General features: G+C 36.3%; 1 protein-coding gene across 2 annotated transcripts; it reads right to left on the bottom strand.

Annotated features, from left to right (window-relative positions):
• Positions 1-5,324: 5,324 nt before the first annotated feature.
• LOC141400015 (ADP-ribosylation factor-like protein 8) lies at positions 5,325-20,081 on the bottom strand. Of its 2 annotated transcripts, none has more exons than XM_073979417.1 (4): positions 19,814-20,081; positions 19,473-19,698; positions 5,729-6,097; positions 5,325-5,672 (listed from the first exon to the last, which is right to left on the bottom strand). In XM_073979417.1, the coding sequence occupies exons 1-4, from the start codon at positions 19,873-19,875 to the stop codon at positions 5,376-5,378; spliced, it is 954 nt and encodes a 317-aa protein (XP_073835518.1). In that variant the 5' UTR covers positions 19,876-20,081; the 3' UTR covers positions 5,325-5,375. The 2 variants fall into 2 exon arrangements, with proteins under 2 accessions (XP_073835518.1, XP_073835519.1); XM_073979418.1 differs by having other exon boundaries at positions 19,860-20,038.
• Between the last annotated feature and the right edge of the window lie 1,414 nt (positions 20,082-21,495).

Raw genomic sequence — 21,495 nt, 5'->3', positions numbered from 1 at the left:
GCTAAAATTGCCAAATTACTGAAAATTGGGAGGTACCGTTACATGGGAGCTATATCCGAACATGGACCTATGTTGACAATTTTTGATGGAGAGGTGTTGTGACCACTAAGAACTTCAAATGTCAAATTACTGCTTGTTCGGTTTAATATTGTAGCTAAAATCATCAAATTACTGAAAATCGGGAGGAACCGGGGGCTTTCTTGCCAATTTTTGGTGGAGAGGTGTGGTGACCACTAAGAATTTCAAATGTCAAATGTTCAAATTACAGATAATTCGGTTAAAACATGTTGGTAAAAATCTCAAAATACCTGAAATCGGGCGGTAACGTTATATAGGGGCTATTCCAAAACATGTACCTATGTCCACTAGTTATATAAGTCTATTGACATTTAAGAATCCTAAATGTCTATTGATAGATAAATCGGTCTAAAAATGTAGATAAAAACGTCAAACTGCCGTAAATCGGGGGTACCGTTATATGGGGGCTATACCAAAACTTGGACCTAGGTCCACAATTTTTGTTATATAAGTTTAGTTACACTTAAGAACCCTAAATGTCAAATTATAGCTATATCGGTCTGAAAATGTAGCTGTAAACCTCAAAATACCGTAAATCGGGGGGTACCGTTATATGGGGGCTATACCAAAACGTGGACCTATGTCCAAAAGTTTTGTCACATAAGTTTATTGACATTTAAGAACTTCAAATGTCAAATTATAGCTAAATCGGTCTGAAAATGTAGCTAAACCCGTCAAAATACCGTAAATCGGGGGTACCGTTATATGGGGGCTATACCAAAACGTGGACCTATGTCCATAAGTTTTGTCACATAGGTTTATTGACATTTAGGAACTTCAAATGTCAAATTATAGCTATATCGGTCTGAAAATGTAGCTGAAAACGTCAAAATACCGTAAATCGGGGGGTACCGTTATATGGGGGCTATACCAAAACGTGGACCTATGTCCACAAGTTTTGTCACATAAGTTTATTGACATTTAAGAACTTCAAATGTCAAATTATAGCTAAATCGGTCTGAAAATGTAGCTAAACCCGTCAAAATACCGTAAATCGGGGGGTACCGTTATATGGGGGCTATACCAAAACGTGGACCTATGTCCACAACTTCTAATTTATATGTTTACTAGCAGACCCCGGTCCGCGTTGCTGGCCCGTCGTAATGAGTTTTAATGACATTGTCAAACCGATAAGGATTTTAAATTTATCAACAGATTTTGTCTGTAACCTTTCTTTGTCCCAAGTCCCTGTTTTTATCCTAAAGTGATCTAATTAAAAAAGTTAAAGAAATGGTTAAATCGAATTCTCCCGCTTATTGAGACTTTATGTTTTAGCTTTTCATGGCTGATGGACCGTTGAACCTCACCATTTAAGTACATTTGTAAATATATAGTTTTCCTCGATCGGGGGCGCAACCACCGTTGTCTCGAAAACTAATTTGCAACCCGATGCACTCATAAGTTTAGCAAATAAAGCGATTATAAAATAATAGGCCCCTAAATTCGTCTACAAATATATAGCATTTTGCACCACGGGACATTCCTGAACATTTTCTGAAAATTACGTTCAGTAGTTTTGGAAAATAATGTTTTGAAAAGACTGGTCGTGGTTATCAGTTTTCAAGATATAACATGTTAAAAAAAGTAGGCCTGGTGCGGTATTTTGGTTCCAAATATGTACCTAGTGTGCATACAACTTCATTGCCTACCAAAAGGTATGCTGAAACCGATATAATCATAAGTTTGGCACATATATAGCGTTTAACAGAAAGGCATGGGGAAGGTACCCCACCTCGTCCGAAATGCGTTAAATATACATAACAACGGCAAACATTGAGCTTTTGCCGCAAATTTTATGGAAATCCCTTTAGTAGTATTGGAGTTATGACATATTAAAAAACAGGAGTGCTCGGGCCTATAGGCCCTAAAGAAGTAGATTAGATGTAGATTAATCCGTAAATTTTTAATCCGATACATGCATAATTTTTGCAAATATAACGTTTTCTAAAAATATCGCATAGGGGAGGTTCCCCGCCCCCTCTGGAATTCAATAAAATATGTAACCTGTTTTCGGGGGGCGTGGTAAACTTTTCTTTCCAAAAAACCTAAGTTGGGTTATGACAGCATTTGATTTTTATTCATAAAGGTAAGGTTTTTTTAATATGCCCCCTTCAAAATTCAAGAAAATATGCCCGTACATTCCCTGACATTTTCAGGAAAATCGGTTCAGTAGTTTTGTAGATGAAACATATTTTAAAAAGTGGGTGTGGTCAAGTCTTTGGATCCTAAAAAAGTGGGTAAGGTCGGAGACACAACCACAATTGTCACGCAAATTAACTTCCAAATAGATACATTCGTAATTATTGTAAATATAACATTTTTAAAAAAGTGGGGTATATGGGAAGTACCCCGCCCCTTCCGAAATTCAACTGAATTTGTAGCCTATTTTAAGCGGGGGGCCATCCCTGTACATTCCCTGGCAATTTCAGGAAAATCGGTTCAGTAGTTTTTGTGATTTTCTTTGAATAAAAACCCAAGTCGGATTATGGCGCACATTTTACAGAAAAAATTATCGAAATAGGCCCAGCCGTTTTCAACTGATGCCATTACCAACGAACGACATTTGATTTTTATTTATAAAGATTTAAAAGTTTAGACAAATCGCGATTTTCTTGAAAATCCCTACAGTAGTTTTGTAGATATAACCTAATTAGAAAGTGAGCGTGGTCGGATCTTAAGTCCCAAAATAAGTACGTAACGTTGGAGACACAATCGCCAATGACTCGCAAATAAATTCCGAAACCGATACATTCGTATTTGTTGCAAATATTGCATTTTTACAAAAATAGGGCATAGGGGAGGTACCCTCTCAATCCGAAAATATGTAGCCTATTTTTATCGGGGCCGACCCTGTACATTCGCTGAAAGTTTCAGATAAATCGATTCAGTACTTTCGTAGATATAACATATTTAAAAAAGTGGGCGTTGTCCAGTCTTAATGCCCCAAAGAAGCACGTAAGGTCGGAGACACAATCGCCATTGACTCGGAAATTAATTTTCAAAGCGATACATTTGTAATTGTTGCAAATATTGCATTTTTACAAAAATAGGGCATAGGGGAAGTGCCCTGCCCGATCCGAAATTCAAGCAAATATTTAGCCTATTTCAACCGGGGGCCATCACTCTACGTTCCCTGAAAATTTCAGGAAAATCTGCTGAGTAGTTTCGTAGATATAACATATTTATAAAAGTGGGCGGAAAAGTGGGCGTGGCCAATTTTTCTTTACATAAAAACCTAAACTGGACTATGACTAACATTTCCACAAAAAATTATCCAAATCGCTCCAGCCGTTTTCAACTGATTCAATTACCAACAAACGACAATTGAGTTTTATATATAAAGATTAACACTTAAGAACCCTAAATGTCAAATTATAGCTACATCGGTCTGATAATGTAGCTAAACCCGTCAAAATACCGTAAATCGGGGGGTACCGTTATATGGGGGCTATACCAAAACGTGGACCTATGTCCACAACTTTTGTTATATAAGTTAACTGATACTTAAGAACCCTAAATTTCAAATTATAGCTAAATCGGTCTAAAAATGTAGCTAAAAACGTCAAAATACCGCAAATCGGGGGGTACCGTTATATGGGGGCTATACCAAAAGGTGGACCTATGTCCACAAGTTTTGTTATATATGTTTGTTGACACTTAAGAACCCTAAATGTCAAATTATAGCCAAATCGGTCTGAAAATGTAGCTAAAAACGTCAAAATACCGTAAATCGGGGGGTACCGTTATATGGGGGCTATACCAAAACGTGGACCGATATAGCCCATCATCGAACTTGACCTGCCTGCAAACAAAAGACGCATTTTCCCAAAATTTCAGCGTCCTATCTCTATTTTTGTGGATGCTAGAGTGATTACCACAGACGGACGGACGGACGTGCTCAGATCGACTTAGAATTTTACCCTGATCAAGAATATATATACTTTATAGGTTCGCAAATGAGTATTTCAATGCGTTACAAACGGAAAAACAAACTTAATATACCCTCCATACTATGGTGGAGGGTATAAAAATTACAGTTCCAATCAGAAGTTATAATTTTTTGAAATGTAGAAGTTTTGTTTATCTCTAAGACTGATACAACGACTATTGATGTAGAGAACGAACGATATTCACAAGATAATGATAGAATGAAATGTGTTATTGGATGAAAACGAGCCAAAGAACGAAGTGGGTCATTCATCTTGTTGGTGAACGAAATGAAAAAGATCGATCCGCAACGAACGATATTGCCCAAATATCGATGATGATAATTTCTTCAACTACCGATGATGATAATTTTGAATGAAGGCCAATACTATTATCATGTTTAGAGTCTGCACACAAAATAGAAAATATTTTTCAAACGCTTCTTGCCACAGGCAACATTCGGCAACACTCGAACCACGAGGAATTTTTAAATTTTGTTTGGCAGAGGACTTAATTTTGGACTACTAATCATAATAAATATGAAAAATATGTTTACCTATGTATATGGAAAAAATGCGGGGTTCAATCGTTGAGGTTTCTAGATATATCTGTTCACCCAAATCCAAATTGTACCAAATTTAGTACCATTTAGTACAAAATTCAAGATTTAGTACCATTTAGTACAAAATTCAAGATTTAGTACCATTTAGTACAAAATTCCAAATTTAGTACCATTTAGTACAAAATTCCTAAAAACTAAAATAAAGATTTAGTACACCACACCACTTCACAACCATGACTCTTTATCCCTTCAATATATAAAATTGGTACTAAATTTAGTAACTTTTAGTACACTTATAATCGAATTTCAACAAAAACCCTTTGGTTAATCTTCCTAACTCTCCATAAGTGGCCCTCATTTCAGAATTATAGTTCTTCCCGTTTGCCTAATACAATAGGTACCGCATTTAGTACCTCTTAGTACTATTCGTACCCTTCTAGGACGAATTTCCAAAAACCCAGCTTTATCTCACTGCTACACGCCAACCCACAGTCAATAATTTCAACTTTCTAGTTTCAGCGGTTTCGTCTGGGCGATGATATGCCAGTCAGTCACTCACTCACAAAGCTCTTTTATACAATAAGATAATCTATAGATTTTATTAATAAATATAGGAAAAAATCTGCCGGGAGTCGGTGTCGACTCCAGCAAAATTGAATATTGGCACGGTCACGCCATTATCCTCTATTTTTTTTTTTTTTTTTTTTTGACATAACATTTTTATAAGAAGTTTCCCACTTTTATTAAAACAAAAGCATTTCCAATTAAAAAACACAAACAACAATTTAATTTTTTATTATAGTGAATATTATAAAATTTCTGTAGATTTTTCTTCATGCGGCAGTACACCATTTGGCACTTTACTTGAGTCAGTTAATGAAATCGGAACGGAAGCGACATTCTGCATAGCTAAATTATTTTGTCTTAGTGTAGATATAAAACTTAATTTTGGTGGAGCAGTGCGCGGTCGTATTAAACTACGACGTAAACGTTTGTGAGATAAACGCCAATTTTTATGGCGATTGGAAGCCTTGGGAAACCTTTGATATGCCTGAAAATTTAGTTTTCCTTCAGTCACCAGCTTGTCACGATGTTGTTCCCAGTCCTGTAAAGACAACCAAATTTTAATAAAATTGTGTATACAAATAATTTCTATCTCACCTTCATATTTTTATCACAGCTTAAACGCATTTGTATCAAATCGTAATTATCCAGTAAATATTGTATCAGCCAATTAATACCGGTTTTTATATTGGAATTTCTTGTTGTTTCTATATTTTCAGTTCTCGGATCGTATACGCAAAGTTTAATAGCACTACCGCATACATTAGCCATGCGATGCAGTCGAAATGTATTTTCAATGTCGTACAGTTGTATACTTTCATCGGCCTTATCGGCTCTAGTTGCCACCAGTAGTACCGGTTTACCAGTTATGTATGGATTTTTCAATATGTTATTTAATAGGACAAATGATTTCTTCATATCGCTCCACGACAAGGACATATCGAAGCAATAAATTATAGCCATTGCCTGAAAAAAATAGATGAATATATATAAGTACTTGATAATATTACTATGTATATAACACAGGTCATATGGTGTATTATAGGTTAAATATTACATCGTTATGGGCCCATTCCACTTTAGTATCAAAAAGCGACAAAAAGTAAAAATTCATCAGCAGCAAAGTTCATTGTTTTCACAACATTTACACTTGGGACATATACAATTTTCACCATCCAGAAATAACAAATTTAAGAAAATCTTTGAAGAAAAATGTTATGAGTTTAGTTGAAAATTGTACAGTAATAGTAATAGTTTATGGCAATTTCAATGCTTTTGAACAAAAATTATAACTACGATGACCAACCGTGCTCTATTTTTTTTTAATTACTCTATATGAGGCGCTCAGCGCTATAACTGTCTTACCCACCCAAAAATCAAACTGACTATAAAGATCTAACCGGAACCTTTTGAAATAACTACTAAAAAATCCATATTGCACTAGGTTATACTACCTGCTAAAATAATGCAATATGGAGTTTTTTAGTATTTATTTCTAAAGGTCCCTGTTAAATCTTTATAGTCCGTTTGATTTTTTTGGGCATGTGGGTTAGGCCGTTTTGGCACTGAGCGCCTCATATATCCTCTATTTATACCCTACACCACTTTATAGAAAGGGTATTATAAGTTTGTTTTGGTAAAAATTCATGTAACATCGCGAAACATTCGTCGGAGACCCCCAATGTGATACCCGCTTGCAATGAAAATTCCAATTGCTGTAATTTAAGTAGTCCAGAACTAGTTCTAAGCGGTACTAGTACACAATTAACCACTAAGTAATGCGAAGGGAACCAATTGACACCTTTTTATCCCCAAGTAAACGACGAGACGTCAGTTGCCATTATTGACTCTTAAATTAAATCCACCATTTTTACGTAAAGGACGATTTGTATAAATAATTCACATTTGCATTTTCTTAATAACTTACATATAAATGCAGCATCCAATAATAGAAGCTAGTGCTGATGGACTGAACATATTCGTACCTATTATTCACATTGTTCTGGCATTCAAAAAGAATACGAAGGAAATATACAATTTGCCATCTTCTTCTCTCTACCCGCTACCAATGAAAATTCCAATTGTCACAATTAGTCCAGAAATAATTCTGGGCCGAACTTGTACCAAATCGTCACAAAGTTATGCGAAGGGAACCAATTGACACCTTTTTATCCCCAAGTAAACGACGAGGCGTCAGTTGCGATTATTTACTATTAAATCCGCCACTTTTTTGAACAACAACAGAAGAGAGGAATGATAAACATAAACTGTAAACTTGGTACTAGTACAATACTATCTACAGGTAATACATAAAAAGTCAGTTGGTTATCCCCTATGACATCCCCATGTAAAGTTTACAGTTGATTGCACTGTGAAGGGTCTAAAGTGGAACTAGTTACTGTAACCTTAAGAATCGACGAGTTACCGATGCGGAACTAGTTCATCTTGCAAGCGGGTATACCAATATTCATATCTAGAGGAGATAAAGCGTTTTGAGATGTGTGTCCGTCCGTCCGTCTGTCCATTATAAATTGATCGTCGCGAAATTTTGTATGGAGATCGGGTTCAGACCAGAATAGACACCTACTGTTATTCATGATGATCGTGAATTATTTACCGGGTAAAATGGACCAGCATCATAATTTTTATCCAATTTTGTAGCTGCTCTGTAGGTCGCAATAATAGTTCGATGGCCTCAAAATTTTAAATAAGGTAAGGGTGTATGACGAAGAAGATGCTTGCAATTTGAGATGATGATCAGATAATATTTAGAGGGTTAAATGGACCACAACATTTGCGTGAAAATTGTGAAAATTTTTAATATACAGCTTATATCTTTATTCTTGGAAGACATATTCCGGGTAAGCAATCAATACTTGGAAAACAACTTTTGGCCTTTCTATTGATGCGACGTGATAAGACAACAGAGTTACAGCCTTATATATCCAATTATTTGTTTGTAGTGTAATAACAAACACGCAGTTATAACTCAATAATTTTGCACGAGGTAAGACTTTAGGTCGTAGAAGATGCCTACAATTTTGGATGATGATTTGATATTATTTAGCAGGTGATGGTCCATTTCACTTTTGTATGAAAAATATAAACACTTTATAGTTGGTCCATATTTTAATTCCTGGAGGGCATATACCGGCAAAGTAGCCTAAATATGAAACAGGAACGACTGACCTTTCCACTGATACAAATTGCAATAATGAGTTTGGTAAAAAACGGGTCTACTGCCTAATATAAAATGGGTTTTCTGTAGAGAACCACATGTTCCTTCCATGCTACAAATTGTCCTTATCATGACAGAGAAATTCTGAGTTTGTGCATTATTGCAAATTACGTGGAACCCAAGCGTATTAATTGTCCAATTGGATTTTTTTACATATCGCACCTGTTCAGCAAAAGGGTAGTAACTAAAAATGTTAACTTTTTATTAAGAAAATTAATTAGTTAAAATCTGCCATTACTTTGTCTATTCTTTCGTAAAAAAAATACCTATTCCCCTTTTCATGTCTTCATCGCCACCTTCTTTCAAAATGTACACGGTTTCGCTACCATAAAAGATTTTTTTGGAACAATAATTTTGGTGAGTGTGAAGGCACGCGCTAACCTCCTCCTGGCGTATAAATTTGGAATTTTTACATACAAAAATCAGAAAATGTCGTCAATATTACCAAGGGGTATTTTGCCACCGTTGATCGATTCTTAATCTTGCTACTGATGCCAATTATGTTAATGTACGTGGTCAGATAACAGAGTAATACGCTAATATATCCATAGAAACCCTATTCTAGGGCCGCTTTAGTCAGCGACCCACCATTTATAGTCTGGCACTAGATGGCAGCTGATTTTATTACTGAATAATCTTAAACCGATGACCTTCTTTGGAAAATTATTCCCGAGGTGGGCACTGGTGGGCATCCTGACTAAAACCTTAGGTCAAATTTGAGTGTATGATCGGATTGGCATTACCAAATACACTAAGAAAATATGCAGCTAACTAGAATTCCACAACATGCTTAAACACTATTTTCTAATGAAAATTAAGCTAATATCTCCTCTTTCAAAATCCACTATAATATTTTGCTATACGTATTAGTTTCGGGATATTTTGAATATAATTACTTGCACTAAAAATAAAATGTGCTCACAATAAAAAATATTAGTCAAATGTTCCGACTTTTGAAGCTATTCTTAAGAAGATCGCGTTCGAATGAATCAAAAACTAATATATTTTTAAAAAGGTCCATGTCATAGCTGTCAGAGTTGCCAGATGTTGTACCAAAATTTTGACATTCTTTTTTTTTATTTTTGGCCAATGGGTGGATCCACTGTGCGCTGGTTTGAATCGATGTGTGAGAGCTCGCATTGTCATGATGCAGAACGATTCGTCTTCTCTTGTTCGTTTTTCGAATTTCTCAGGAGACTTATGGCGAACAAATTGAAGTGTAATACTCAGAATTAACCGCCCTACATTTCTCAAGCCTTAAAGTAGATACACGGTCAGTTTTGCCGAAGAAACAGGAGACTATTTGCTTCGAAGGTATTCTTCCATGAACAGCTTTCATTGGATTTGGCTCGCTTTCGAAGTCCCAAACGGTCGATTCCTGTTTTGTTTCGGGCACCGAAGCATAGATCCAAGATTCGTCGTCTGCGACGATGTTATAAATGTCGTTTGAAATACGGCGATTGTTTTTATTCACAATTTCTTTGCACAAATCCACAAGAGCCTTTTTGTGAGCGATTGACCCATTTTGCTGAACCTAGCGGGAAAAATCAATTTTTGCGGTCAGGTATTTATGCAGTATCAAATGTTAGTTGGTGGAAGAAACCAAGGGTTCCTCTATCTCACGGTATATAACATGGCGATCTTGCATTATCCGTTCACGCACGTTCTTTGCACCAATCCACAAGAGGCTTTCTTGAGCGATTGACCCATTTTGCTGGACCTAGCGGGAAAAATCAATTTTTGCGGTCAGGTATTCATGCAGTATCAAATGTTAGTTTGTGGAAGAAACCAAGGGTTCCTCTATCTCACGGTATATAACATGGCGATGTTGCATTATCCGTTCACGCACGGCTTTATTATGAAGTTAGTTAAGGCGCACCGTGACAAGTCTACCACCTTGTTAAACCACGTTTGACAAGTTAGTCTAAAAACATGAACATTATAAATTAACTAGCTGACCCGGGTCCGCGTTGCTGGCCCTTTTTTTTTGCTTCTCCATGTAAACAATAATAATCAATCAATCTATCCTTTGTTATACCCCACCATTATATGGAGGGTATATTTGTTTTATCATTCTGTGTATATTTAACACATTGGATATGAAACATTCCCATGATGTAGAACGGCACCTCACTGTGTTCGGTGAAGCTTTTAGCCGTTTTGATATATTTAGATATGGTACAGTTCTATACCACCCAATTTTCGGCATTAAATTTGGTGTTTAGTTTTCCCTGAAGGTGTAAAATATTCCCACGTAGAATGATCGGACTTCCAAGCAAAAAAAATCAATACCAAGTAATGACTTTATTCAGTAAATTTTGGCAGTAGCGATATTTTACTTCCGATACGATCATTTCTGACGCTATCGCGGTATTCTACTTCTGAAACACCTATTAATGATAGATGCTACAATTGTTATTGTATTGAAAACCAATACGTCTAGCAGTCTCTGAGATTTCGCGATTTGTTAAAACCCGTTGTGGGACGGTCCCCGCCCCCTCCATTTTTCGGTATTCTCACACCTAATGAATTCGGAAGTGTAATTTAGAACATGATATCAGTCTTAAAGAAGTTTACATACATTTATATAGATGATATATACGCCGCGGTACAGTCCCGTCGTTTCAGTGATCAATGCAGAATTTTTAGCCGTTCTAGTTATTTAACTATCTTTGAAATTAGGTTTTGCCTGATTTCTCAATCGATTTTTTGGAATTTCGGTCAAGCGACATTTACATTATCGGGGTTGTACTGTATTCCAAAATGTGCGATTGATCGTGCTTTCCCACTTTTTGAAGCCAGCTTTATAGGGTTTTTGTAGTCACACTTACTAAACTAAAGGATATTATATATAGTTATACATTTTTGAAAAATTTAACTGTCTCCGATATTCTACTTCTGAGATGACCATTCAGGATCAACAAGTTATTACCATAGTATTGCAAGCAATTTTTAAACAATACGTTCAAAAATATAATGGATTTTGCGTTTTCCTAATTTTTTTGTGGGCCACTTAGCCCTATAAAAATAGCTTAATTAAGATCTAAAAACTCCTCAGATCTAAAAACACCACATACAAAATTTCATCGAATTCGGTCCAGCCGTTTCGGAGGAGTTTAATTTGAAACATCATTGCAGTATCGAAGAATTTTATATATACACGGTGCTCTTAAACCAATTTTAAATGGAAGGTGCTTACACCTGCAAAACTTTTGCGGATTTTGAAACCACAATTTTCATATATGAGAAAAACCAAAAAACTAAAAATATCGCCGGAACGCTTTTTAAATAAATCGCGATTCACACTTTTAGGGGTCATTTAGGTTTTCACGATTTTGAATGGAAACCGCAACTCTTATGGAAATAGAACTAAGGAGGATATTGTAGCAGTGAAAATTCTCTACAAGATTGGCCTTAATGATATTTTGGTAAGTTTTACCATTTCTAAGATATAGAAATTGAAATTGGGACACTGCACTGACTGTATCGCCTCCTTGTAAAACAATGTCAAGACTGCAATTTCCCAACTTAAGCTTAAATATCTCAAAGATGGTACAACCTAGGAAAAATTGCAATATAAGATGTTTTCCAGTCATATTTCGATAAGACTTGCCGTTTTCAAGCAAAATCATGAAAACCCAACAAAAAACCTAAAACTGTGACCTGAACTTCTGTATCTCAAAAATGGCAAAACCTAGGAACAGATCATAAAGGTAAATCCTCTAGAGAATTTTCACAGCTACAACATTTTCATTATCCCTATTTCGATAGGACTTGCGGTTTCCAAGCAAAATCGCGAAACCCTAAAATAAACCTAGAAATGTGAACTTTTACCGCGAGTTATTTAAAACTCCCTCCAACGATTTTTTCTTGTTTTTTGATATTTCTCATATATGAACATAGCTGTTTCAGAATCCGTAAAAACTTCCCAGGTGTAAGCGGTTTTTATTTAAAGTTAGTTAAGGAGTCGATACAGTCAGTGCATTGCACAGTGGATCCACCCATTGGCCAAAAATAAAAAATGAATGTCAAAATTTTGGTAAAACATCTGGCAACTCTGACAGCTATGAAATGGACCTTTTTAAAAATATATTAATTTTTTTATTCGAACGCGATCTTCGTAAGAATAGCTTCAAAAGTCGGAACATTTGACTAATATTTTTTGTTGTGAGTACAACCTGTATTTTAGGTGCAAGTACGTACGAGTATATTCAAAATATCGCGAAAATAATATGTATAGCCAAATATTATAATGGGGTTTGAAGGAGGAGGTAATGGGTTAATTTTCATTCGGGAATAATTTTCCAAAGTAGTTCATGGGTTTAAGATTATTCAGTATTAAAATCAGCTGTCATCTAGTGCCAGACTACAAATGGTGGGCCGCTGACTAAAGCTGACCTAGAATAGGGTTTCTTTGGATATATTAGCGTATTACTCTGTTATCTGACCATCTTCTTCCAAATTTGTCTAACGTTGGCGGTACGTGCCTTCCAGGAAGAACGCTATAAGATCTATATAAAAATTTTACTAATTTTCAGACAAAAATGTGTTTTTTTAATCGGCTAAATTGGTTGGGTTTTATGTTGTTTTGGAGATTGTTTTTCCCCAAGCCCATTTTTGCATCATTATCTTATGACCTTAGTTCATGTCATTTAGTATTAACAGCATAAAACAATTCTTACCGTATACCCCCTCCAGAGGGCAAAGGGGGAGAATGTTACGCTCGTGGTTTCTTAAAACACTCTTCGCACCAGCTCAAAGCTGTAACCGGCGCATTGGCTTGGTTTTTACACTCTAAATATTTTGGCCACCTTCTTCATACAAGTGGATCCACTGTGCTTTAGAGTGGTTTTAAAAATCGATGTTGAATTTTTTTATGCGGCACCCTCCTAAAATCTTTAGTCATGTTAAAAATAAAGATTGCCAAAGTTTGAGCTCAATCAGAATATGTTAACACGTGCCACTGGGGCCTCAAAGTTTGCAAGGGCCCTTTGAATAGCCAAAACTAAAATCTGACCCTATTTTCAAAATTTTTTGTAGGATTACTTGTTTAGCCACTACAAAGAACTGGTAAACTGTTTGCATCGATTGGACAATAAATGTGGCCTCTAGAGTAATTTTGTGAAAAATTCCCTTTGGTCCCACACAAAATTGTATGTCGCTCTATACACCACACAGATAAAAAAAGCCAACCTGAAAATTTTGATTAAAAGCTTTATCACCATATTTTTGTCGAATGGTGATAAAATATTACGAATATATAGGGAAAATGTTTATCAAACATGAAAATGTTACTAGAAAGCGATCGATAAACGATTTCAAACAAAAAATTTATTGAAATTTGTTTATTAATGAATTTCTGTTGTTAAAATGGGTTTCAACGTTTGTCGCATGTTCTCTCTCTCAAGAGCGAGAGAAAAGAACCTTTTTACGGCATAGAGAGAGAGAGAGCGCGCGCTACAACAATGTGCTGTGTTTTTTCATGAGAAGTGAGTGTCGTTGCTATGTTTATGGGCATTTTTGCGGAATGGAGGAATGATGCGTTTGTTTGGCATTTGGTTTGTTTATCTACTTGTGCTCGGGTGAAGGCTTGTATGTATACAATAAGTTTCTTAAAGTTTTTTATGAACTTAACAAACGAAGAGGGAAGGAAAAAATGGTACGAGTTCTCATGTTTTGTTCTGTTTGGTGGTTAAGTTAGGCAGATAATATTATTTAACCGTCAGTTTGGTTAATTTTGGCAGTCTCTTTAAAGCAGTAGTTGTGTGTGGATCGGTAGCGCAGAAATAAATCAGTGGTTCTTTGTTTTCTTAAAGTAAAGGTGTCTTTCAAGTAAATTAAATGCCCAATACATTTTATAATTGAATTCACGTATCTGAAAAAGGGGAATAAGAATATTTATTGGACAAAGGAGCAACCGCATGTGATATTGGTAATAACGTCAATACATTTTATATATTTGAAATATGTATGTAATATATTTGTAATTACAGATATCCATTTTTCCGCTATAATTTTCAATGTGGCAGAAGAATGTGTTTTATTTCACAACTAACGAGAAGCGTTCAACGATTTTCCCTGTATTTTATATTTAAAAGTGATTTTTTTTTTGTTTTCTTTTATTAAAATTGAAGTGTGGCACCAAATAATTATCTACTTCTGTTATTTATTATTCCATTCCGTTTTTCTTTCTTTCATCTGTTATTTCTTGTATGTATCTGTTATTTTTATGTACCTATGTGTGTGCTGTTGCTTTTTGTTTGCCATTTTTATGCGTTTTAATTAAATGAATAACCACCACCATATAAATGTGTGTATGTATCTTTTGGCATTTGGGTTTGTAATTAACAAAAAAAAAAAAAAAAACAACGAAATAATTGTAAATATGAACATTTTGATCGATTGAAAAAAATGAATTCAACAATTTTTTTAATCAAGAAAATATTTTGTTTTTATCAAGCAAAATGAGGAATATTTTGATAAATATTTTTTGTCAATATGTGAAATATTTTGTCATTTCAACATAAACAAATTCGATAAATAATTTAGTCAATATTACAATTTTATTTTATCAAACTGTATTTTTACTTTGTGATCAAATAATTTTATCGAATTTTGTCAATATGACATTTTTTTTTTTATTGCCGGAAAATCGATAAATTTTTGGTTGAATCTTTGAATTTCTTTATCAAATGGCTACAATTTTTTTTTCTGTGCAGATTTACTGTCCAATCGATGCAAACAGTTTACCAGTTCTTTGTAGTGGCTAAGTAAGTAATCCTACAAAAAAATTTGAAAATTGGATCAGATTTTAATTTTGGCTATATAAAGGGCCCTTGGAAACTTTGAGGCCCCAGTGGCACGTGTTAACATATTCTGATTGAGTTCAAACTTTGGCAATCTTAATTTTTAACATGACTAAACATTTTAGGAGGGTGCCGCATAAAAAAATCCGACATCGATTTTTTCCCTTTGAGTTAAAACCAGGGGAATTTTTTTTATCTTAAAAATGGTAAAACCTAAATTTATGTGCAAGTTCAAGCAGGATTAGAAGTGTTTTAGTTCTTTATAAACTCAAAAAACTTTTGTGTTCAAGTATACGAAACTCGTAGTAAATGAGCTGTAACTCGTGCAGTTTTTGAGATATCAGCATGAGAATTTGACAAAAGATAAAGTAAAAGTCGTCGAAAGAATAGAAATTGCTAACTCAGTTGCAAGGGTTATTATGTCTTTGTGCATTTGTATGTAATATGGTTTATCTTCGTGGTGTTACATGCATTTTCGGAAAAACAAACTTATAATACCCTTTACATATTGTGGTGTAGGGTATAATTAATTGTTCCATCTTACTCAATACAACTTATCTTGGTTGATATAACAATTTTAGCCCAACCGTTCACACTTTTTTATATAGAGTATGTATATTAACTAAGCCGACCCATTCTCTTTTACTTGTTCATATAAAAACATGATCCAAATATGTACATAAATTTATACAGGATATTCTTAACTGATTAGTTCAACCTTCTTCCAATTTGTTTGAATTAGCAAAACATATTACATTTGGTCAGGGTGACGTAGGGGATGGAAGATACCAAGGAACGGTCCTGACCGGTTTTAACATGGCAAAGCCCAGGATTTATCTTGGTCCCTCTTTCATCCCAAGTGGACACTGACCTCCCCGTGGTGTCACCTGGGGAACTGCCTTTAACACCCGTTAAAGGTAGTGAGCTAACATGTGCCGCGCGTTCACCCATAAGAACGTTAAAAACTTGGGTTTGGGCGTCGGGTTAGTAACCCTCCCCTAGAAAAAACAGCCTACTATGAAAAAACGAAAGAAAAGAAAAACAAACCCCTCTAAAGTTGACGAACCCCGCAAACGTTTTAAGGACCATGATCTGCGAATCTGCACCTGGAATGTTCGCACTCTTTATAGAGAAGGTGCAGTCTTCGCATTGGCAGACGTACTTGAAAAGTACAAGACCGATATTACTGCCATACAGGAAATACGATGGATTGGGAAAGGCGTCACAACAACACCTAAAGGTGACGCACTGTATTATAGCTGCCATGACGTAAAGCATGAGTTTGGTTGTGGATTCGTAGTTAGTCGGAGACTAAAACATCTTGTATCCAGCTTCACTCCAGTGAATGAAAGACTTGCTGCAATTCGAATAAAAGCTAAATTCTTCAACATCAGCTTTATTTGCGCTCATGCTCCCACTGAAGAAAAGGATGAACAGACCAAAGATATATTTTACGAGCGCTTAGAAGAAACATATGACCGTTGCCCTGCCCATGACATTAAAATCATTCTAGGCGATTTTAATGCCAAAATTGGAAAGGAGAATATCTTTGGCCCAACAGTCGGGAAATTCAGTCTCCACAGTGAAACATCTGACAATGGTATGAGACTGATAGACTTTGCAGCTGCAAAAAACATGGTAGTTAGCAGTACCAGATTTAATCATCTCGATATTCATAAGGGCACCTGGCTGTCTCCAGATCAGAAAACAAGAAACCAAATTGATCATGTTGTGATAGATGGAAGACATTCATCGAGCGTGTTGGATGTACGATCGTTCCGAGGCGCAAACATTGATTCGGACCACTACCTTGTTGCAGCAAAGGTACGCACCCGCTTAAACGTAGCAAACAAAGTACGAACAGACACAACACGAAAGTTAGACATCGGTAAGCTGCAATCACAACAGATAGCCACAGCATATTCCACTCAACTAGCCCAATTGCTTAATCAAAGCCCTCCTCATCCCGATAACATATCAGCGCAATGGCAAAGCATTGCCCACTCCATGCAAACAGCCGCAAAATCCATACTTGGATACCAGAGACCTCCACCAAGGAATCCATGGTATGATGAGGAGTGTCGTGCTGCCACCGAAGAGAAAAATGCGGCATATAAGGCTACTTTACAATCCGTAGCAACGCGTAGCGCACGAGAGAGATACAGGGAGAAAAGGAGAGAGGAGAAACGTCTTTTCCGCAGGAAAAAGAGAGAGATGGAAAAGCGGGAGTGTGAAAAAATCGAGATGTACAGGAGCCAGAATGAAGTCCGAAAATTCTATCAAAGAGTCAAGCATCAAACTGACGGCTTTGGTACAGGCACATCCTCCTGTAGAGACCAGCAAGGTAATTTGGTAACTGATACAGATAGTGTACTCAGGATATGGAAAGAACATTTTTCAAATCTGTTGGTATCCAATAGCAGCGAAGACGACGAAGATACCACAGTCCCAATCCCAGAAGATGGTATTGAATGTATACCGCCCAGCCAAGATGAGGTAAAGACAGCAATAAATCGGCTGAAGAATAATAAGGCAGCAGGGGCCGATGGCTTACCAGCCGAGCTGTTCAAAACCGGAGGCGACACGCTGATAAGGTGTATTCATCAGCTAGTTAGCACCATCTGGCAGGAAGAACGAGTACCCGACGATTGGAACCTGAGTATCCTGTGCCCCGTCCACAAGAAGGGAGATAAGACTGTATGCTCTAACTATAGGGGCATAAGTCTACTCCCTATTGCCTACAAGATCGTGTCAGGGATATTGTGCGAACGACTAAAGCCAATGGTCAACGAGATTATTGGACCATACCAATGCGGCTTTAGACCTGGCAAGTCCACCATTGACCAGATATTTACCCTGCGGCAAATCCTGGAGAAGACCCAAGAGATGCAGATCGACACCTACCACCTTTTTGTCGATTATAAAGCAGCCTTCGACAGTCCGCTGCGCTCAAAGGTATTCCAAGCCATGTCTGAATTTGGTATTCCCGCAAAGCTCATCCGGCTTTGTAAAATGACTCTAACTGACACGAGGTCCTCAGTTAAAATAGGAAAGAACCTCTCCGAAGAGTTTGGTACCAAAAGAGGTTTCAGACAAGGAGACAGCCTTTCGTGTGACCTCTTCAACATCCTGCTAGAAAAGGTTATACGAGAGGCAAACGTCAAAAGAAGTGGCACAATCTACACCAATAGTCACATGTTACTTGCTTATGCTGATGATATAGACATCATGGGTCGATCAGTAAAAGAAGTAACTGATACCTTTATAAAAGTCGAAGGAGAATCTGCTAAAGTGGGTCTGGCGGTAAACGGTGAGAAGACCAAGTTGATGGTGTCGACGCGCAATGCGTCCATTGAGCTCGGACCGACTGTGGAAGTTGGTTCCTATAATATTGAGGTAGTAAAAGACTTCGTCTACCTCGGCACCTCCGTCAACACAACAAACGACATCAGTTGTGAAATAAAAAGAAGAATTGTATTGGCCAACAGATGCTACTTTGGATTAAGTAAGCAGTTTAAAAACAAAGCCACATCTCGTCAAACAAAAATAACGCTCTACAAAACACTGATACTACCCGTGCTGATGTATGGCTCCGAAGCCTGGGTACTTGCGCAAGCAGACATGGCAGTGCTTGGTGTGTTTGAGAGAAAAATTCTTCGAAAGATCTACGGACCAATCTGCGTTGACGGTGAATATCGACGTCGCATGAACCACGAGCTGTATCTGCTATACAACGACATCAATATTGTTAAACGTATCGAGATGCAGCGATTGCGTTGGCTAGGCCATGTCAAAAGAATGAGCGATGATGAACCCACTAAAAAGGCGTATGAATACATGCCACATGGCGGTGCACGCAGAATTGGCAGGCCAAGGAATAGATGGCGCAAACAAGTGGATGTTGAGATGAAAAGGCGCGGTATTCCAGAGAGCAAAGCAACAAATAGAGAGGAATGGAGATCTCTTCTTAGTTCGGCCTATAGAACAAATGTTCTGTAATGGGCCAGCTAAGTAAGTAAGTAAGTATTACATTTGGTCTCATTGTAAAAGAAGCTGAAGATGTTTCGCCTTCTACATGATTACATATCCACCCAACACACCACATACATGTGTACTCTTAGCAGTTCTTGGCAATTTGACATTAGTAAACCACCAACTAACTTTATTCGCTTGCCAAAAGAATATTTATATTCAGAATCAAAGTTCAAAATTTACCCCGTTGTTATGATTTATAATGTGGTGGCTTTGCTGTTCACGACAGTGTATGAATGTATAATAAAAATTGTCCCCAACTTACGCCTGCATAATAATGATGCCAAATTTTCTGAATATCGTCATTGCCTCCAATTTCCGTTATCGAACACTGAGCATTCATAGACGTCATTGTATAGTTATGAGCTCCATTTGTTGATTCGTAGTCTAGACGTTGCTTTTCCGTAAGATAGTGGGCAATCTCAGTTTTTCCACTGCCAGCCAAACCGAGTAGTAAGAATTTTAGTTTTTTCTCTGGAAGAACGCCAACACTGCAAAACAGATGAAATAGGTAAAATCAATACATACATCTAATATTTATGTATGACCAAAGAATGACACATCTTTCAGATGCAGCTGTTCACTTGGTTCAATATTTATGATTACCTGTTTCCGTTCCAGCATTTAAAACAATGGCAACACGATAACTTACATAAAATTACACCCATTAGTTGAGATTTTCATTGTCATTCTTTAGATATTTTAATATTGCGTGGTTTATATTGCACTTCTGATGAAAATATGTCTCTGTTTTATGAATAGTTTTCAAATTCCAAGAAATAAATATCTTCAACATTTGTCAAGCGTTTTTGTTTATCAATAAAACTGTCTGTCAGTCTGTGGTGGTACACTTGTTAGTATACGGGTAATAGTCAATTTCATAGGACGTTGCTATGAAACGACTTTACGTGGTCATGGTAACGGGGTCATAGGGCTTGCAGTTAGAACAAAGGCAAAGAAAACTTAAACACAGCTGTCTTTTTTTATAACCAGGGATGTATTATTTAGTGTGAAAGTCTAGTGCATTTTGGACATTTAGTTGAAATGCCAACATGTACTAAGTAGTCTCGCAAAAAGAATCAGAGCAAAGTGAAAACCAATTTTAAAAATTATTTTCTTTGGTTTCGTTTTAATGTAAAATTGGAGGGAATATAGATATGTATATGGAGATTTCTGAGCGAAATCGGACAATTTTTCAAAAAGTGGTTTTTGATTTCCTTTATTTTTTGCAGCGGTGATGCTCCTCATTAGCAAAACATTTTATTATTTTATTTAAATTATTTCATTTGATATTTTTTTGATAAACGGTTCCAGTGATGTAGCCTTGAAAAAGTCGAATTATGTAAAAACAATACACAAAGAAATACAATTTGAAAAAAAAAACAAGTAAAAAAGCGTTAAGTTCGGCCGGGCCGAACTTTTCATACCCTCCACCATAAAATATTCTGAACTAAAATGGAATAATTAGTTTTCATTCTTGTCCCCAACTTTACGTTAAAATGTCAGATAATGTACATAAAATGCTTCATTCGGGAGGACCTTTTTTATGGTGCCTATATCTAAATATGTATGTTGACGATTTTTGGTGGGCTAGAAATTGGGAGCTACCGTTATATAGGGGTTATAATAAAACATGGATCTATTTTGACAGTTTTTGATGGAAGCCTTTAATGTCAAATAACTCCTAATTCGGTTAAAAATTGTAGCTAGAATTCTCAAAATACCGAAAATCGGTACATAACGTGGGAACTTCAAATGTCATTAACAGCTAGTTCGGAGGTATGTGGGCTATACAAAAATATGAACTTAAATGAACAATTTTTGTTGCAGAATTTTTGATGGCTTTTAAATTTCAAATCACGGAAAGTTCGTCCAAAAATAAAGCTAAGGTACGGAAAATCGGGAGGTTTGTTTTGGGGCTAAAACAAAACATGGACCCACGTTCGGTTAAAAATTTTAAGTAAAAAATTTGGGCTATGTTGAAAATTGTTGATGTAGATGTGTGGTGACCACTACAACCTTCAAATGTCAAATTACAGTTAGCTAAAATTGCTAAATTACTGAAAATTGGGAGGTACCGTTATATGGGAGCTATATCCGAACATGGACTTATGTTGACAGTTTTTGATGGAGAGGCGTTGTGACCACTAAGAACTTCAAATGTCAAATTACTGCTAGTTTGGTTTAATATTGTAGCTAAAGTTATCAAATTACTGAAAATCGGGAACTTTTATATGGGGCTTTATCAATACATCGACCTTTAAAAACTTGTAAACATGGACCTATGT

The sequence above is a fragment of the Musca autumnalis genome, unplaced genomic scaffold (assembly GCF_047663935.1).
Source record: "Musca autumnalis isolate F117 unplaced genomic scaffold, ASM4766393v1 scaffold_3, whole genome shotgun sequence".
Lineage (NCBI taxonomy): Eukaryota > Metazoa > Arthropoda > Insecta > Diptera > Muscidae > Musca > Musca autumnalis.
Note: the sequence above shows the minus strand (reverse complement) of the source record. Positions and strands in the feature narration are given on the sequence as shown.

Bases quoted from the DNA above. Each gene is read 5' to 3' on its own strand.
- LOC141400015 (XM_073979417.1), bottom strand. From the start codon at position 19,875: ATGGGTGTAATTTTATGTAAGTTATCGTGTTGCCATTGTTTTAAATGC. The intron at 6,098-19,472 runs GTAAGTTGGGGA...TATTTTTTTCAG, and splicing joins GGCATCATTATTATGCAGGC to GCAATGGCTATAATTTATTG. The intron at 5,673-5,728 runs GTGAGATAGAAA...TTGTCTTTACAG, and splicing joins GCTGTGATAAAAATATGAAG to GACTGGGAACAACATCGTGA.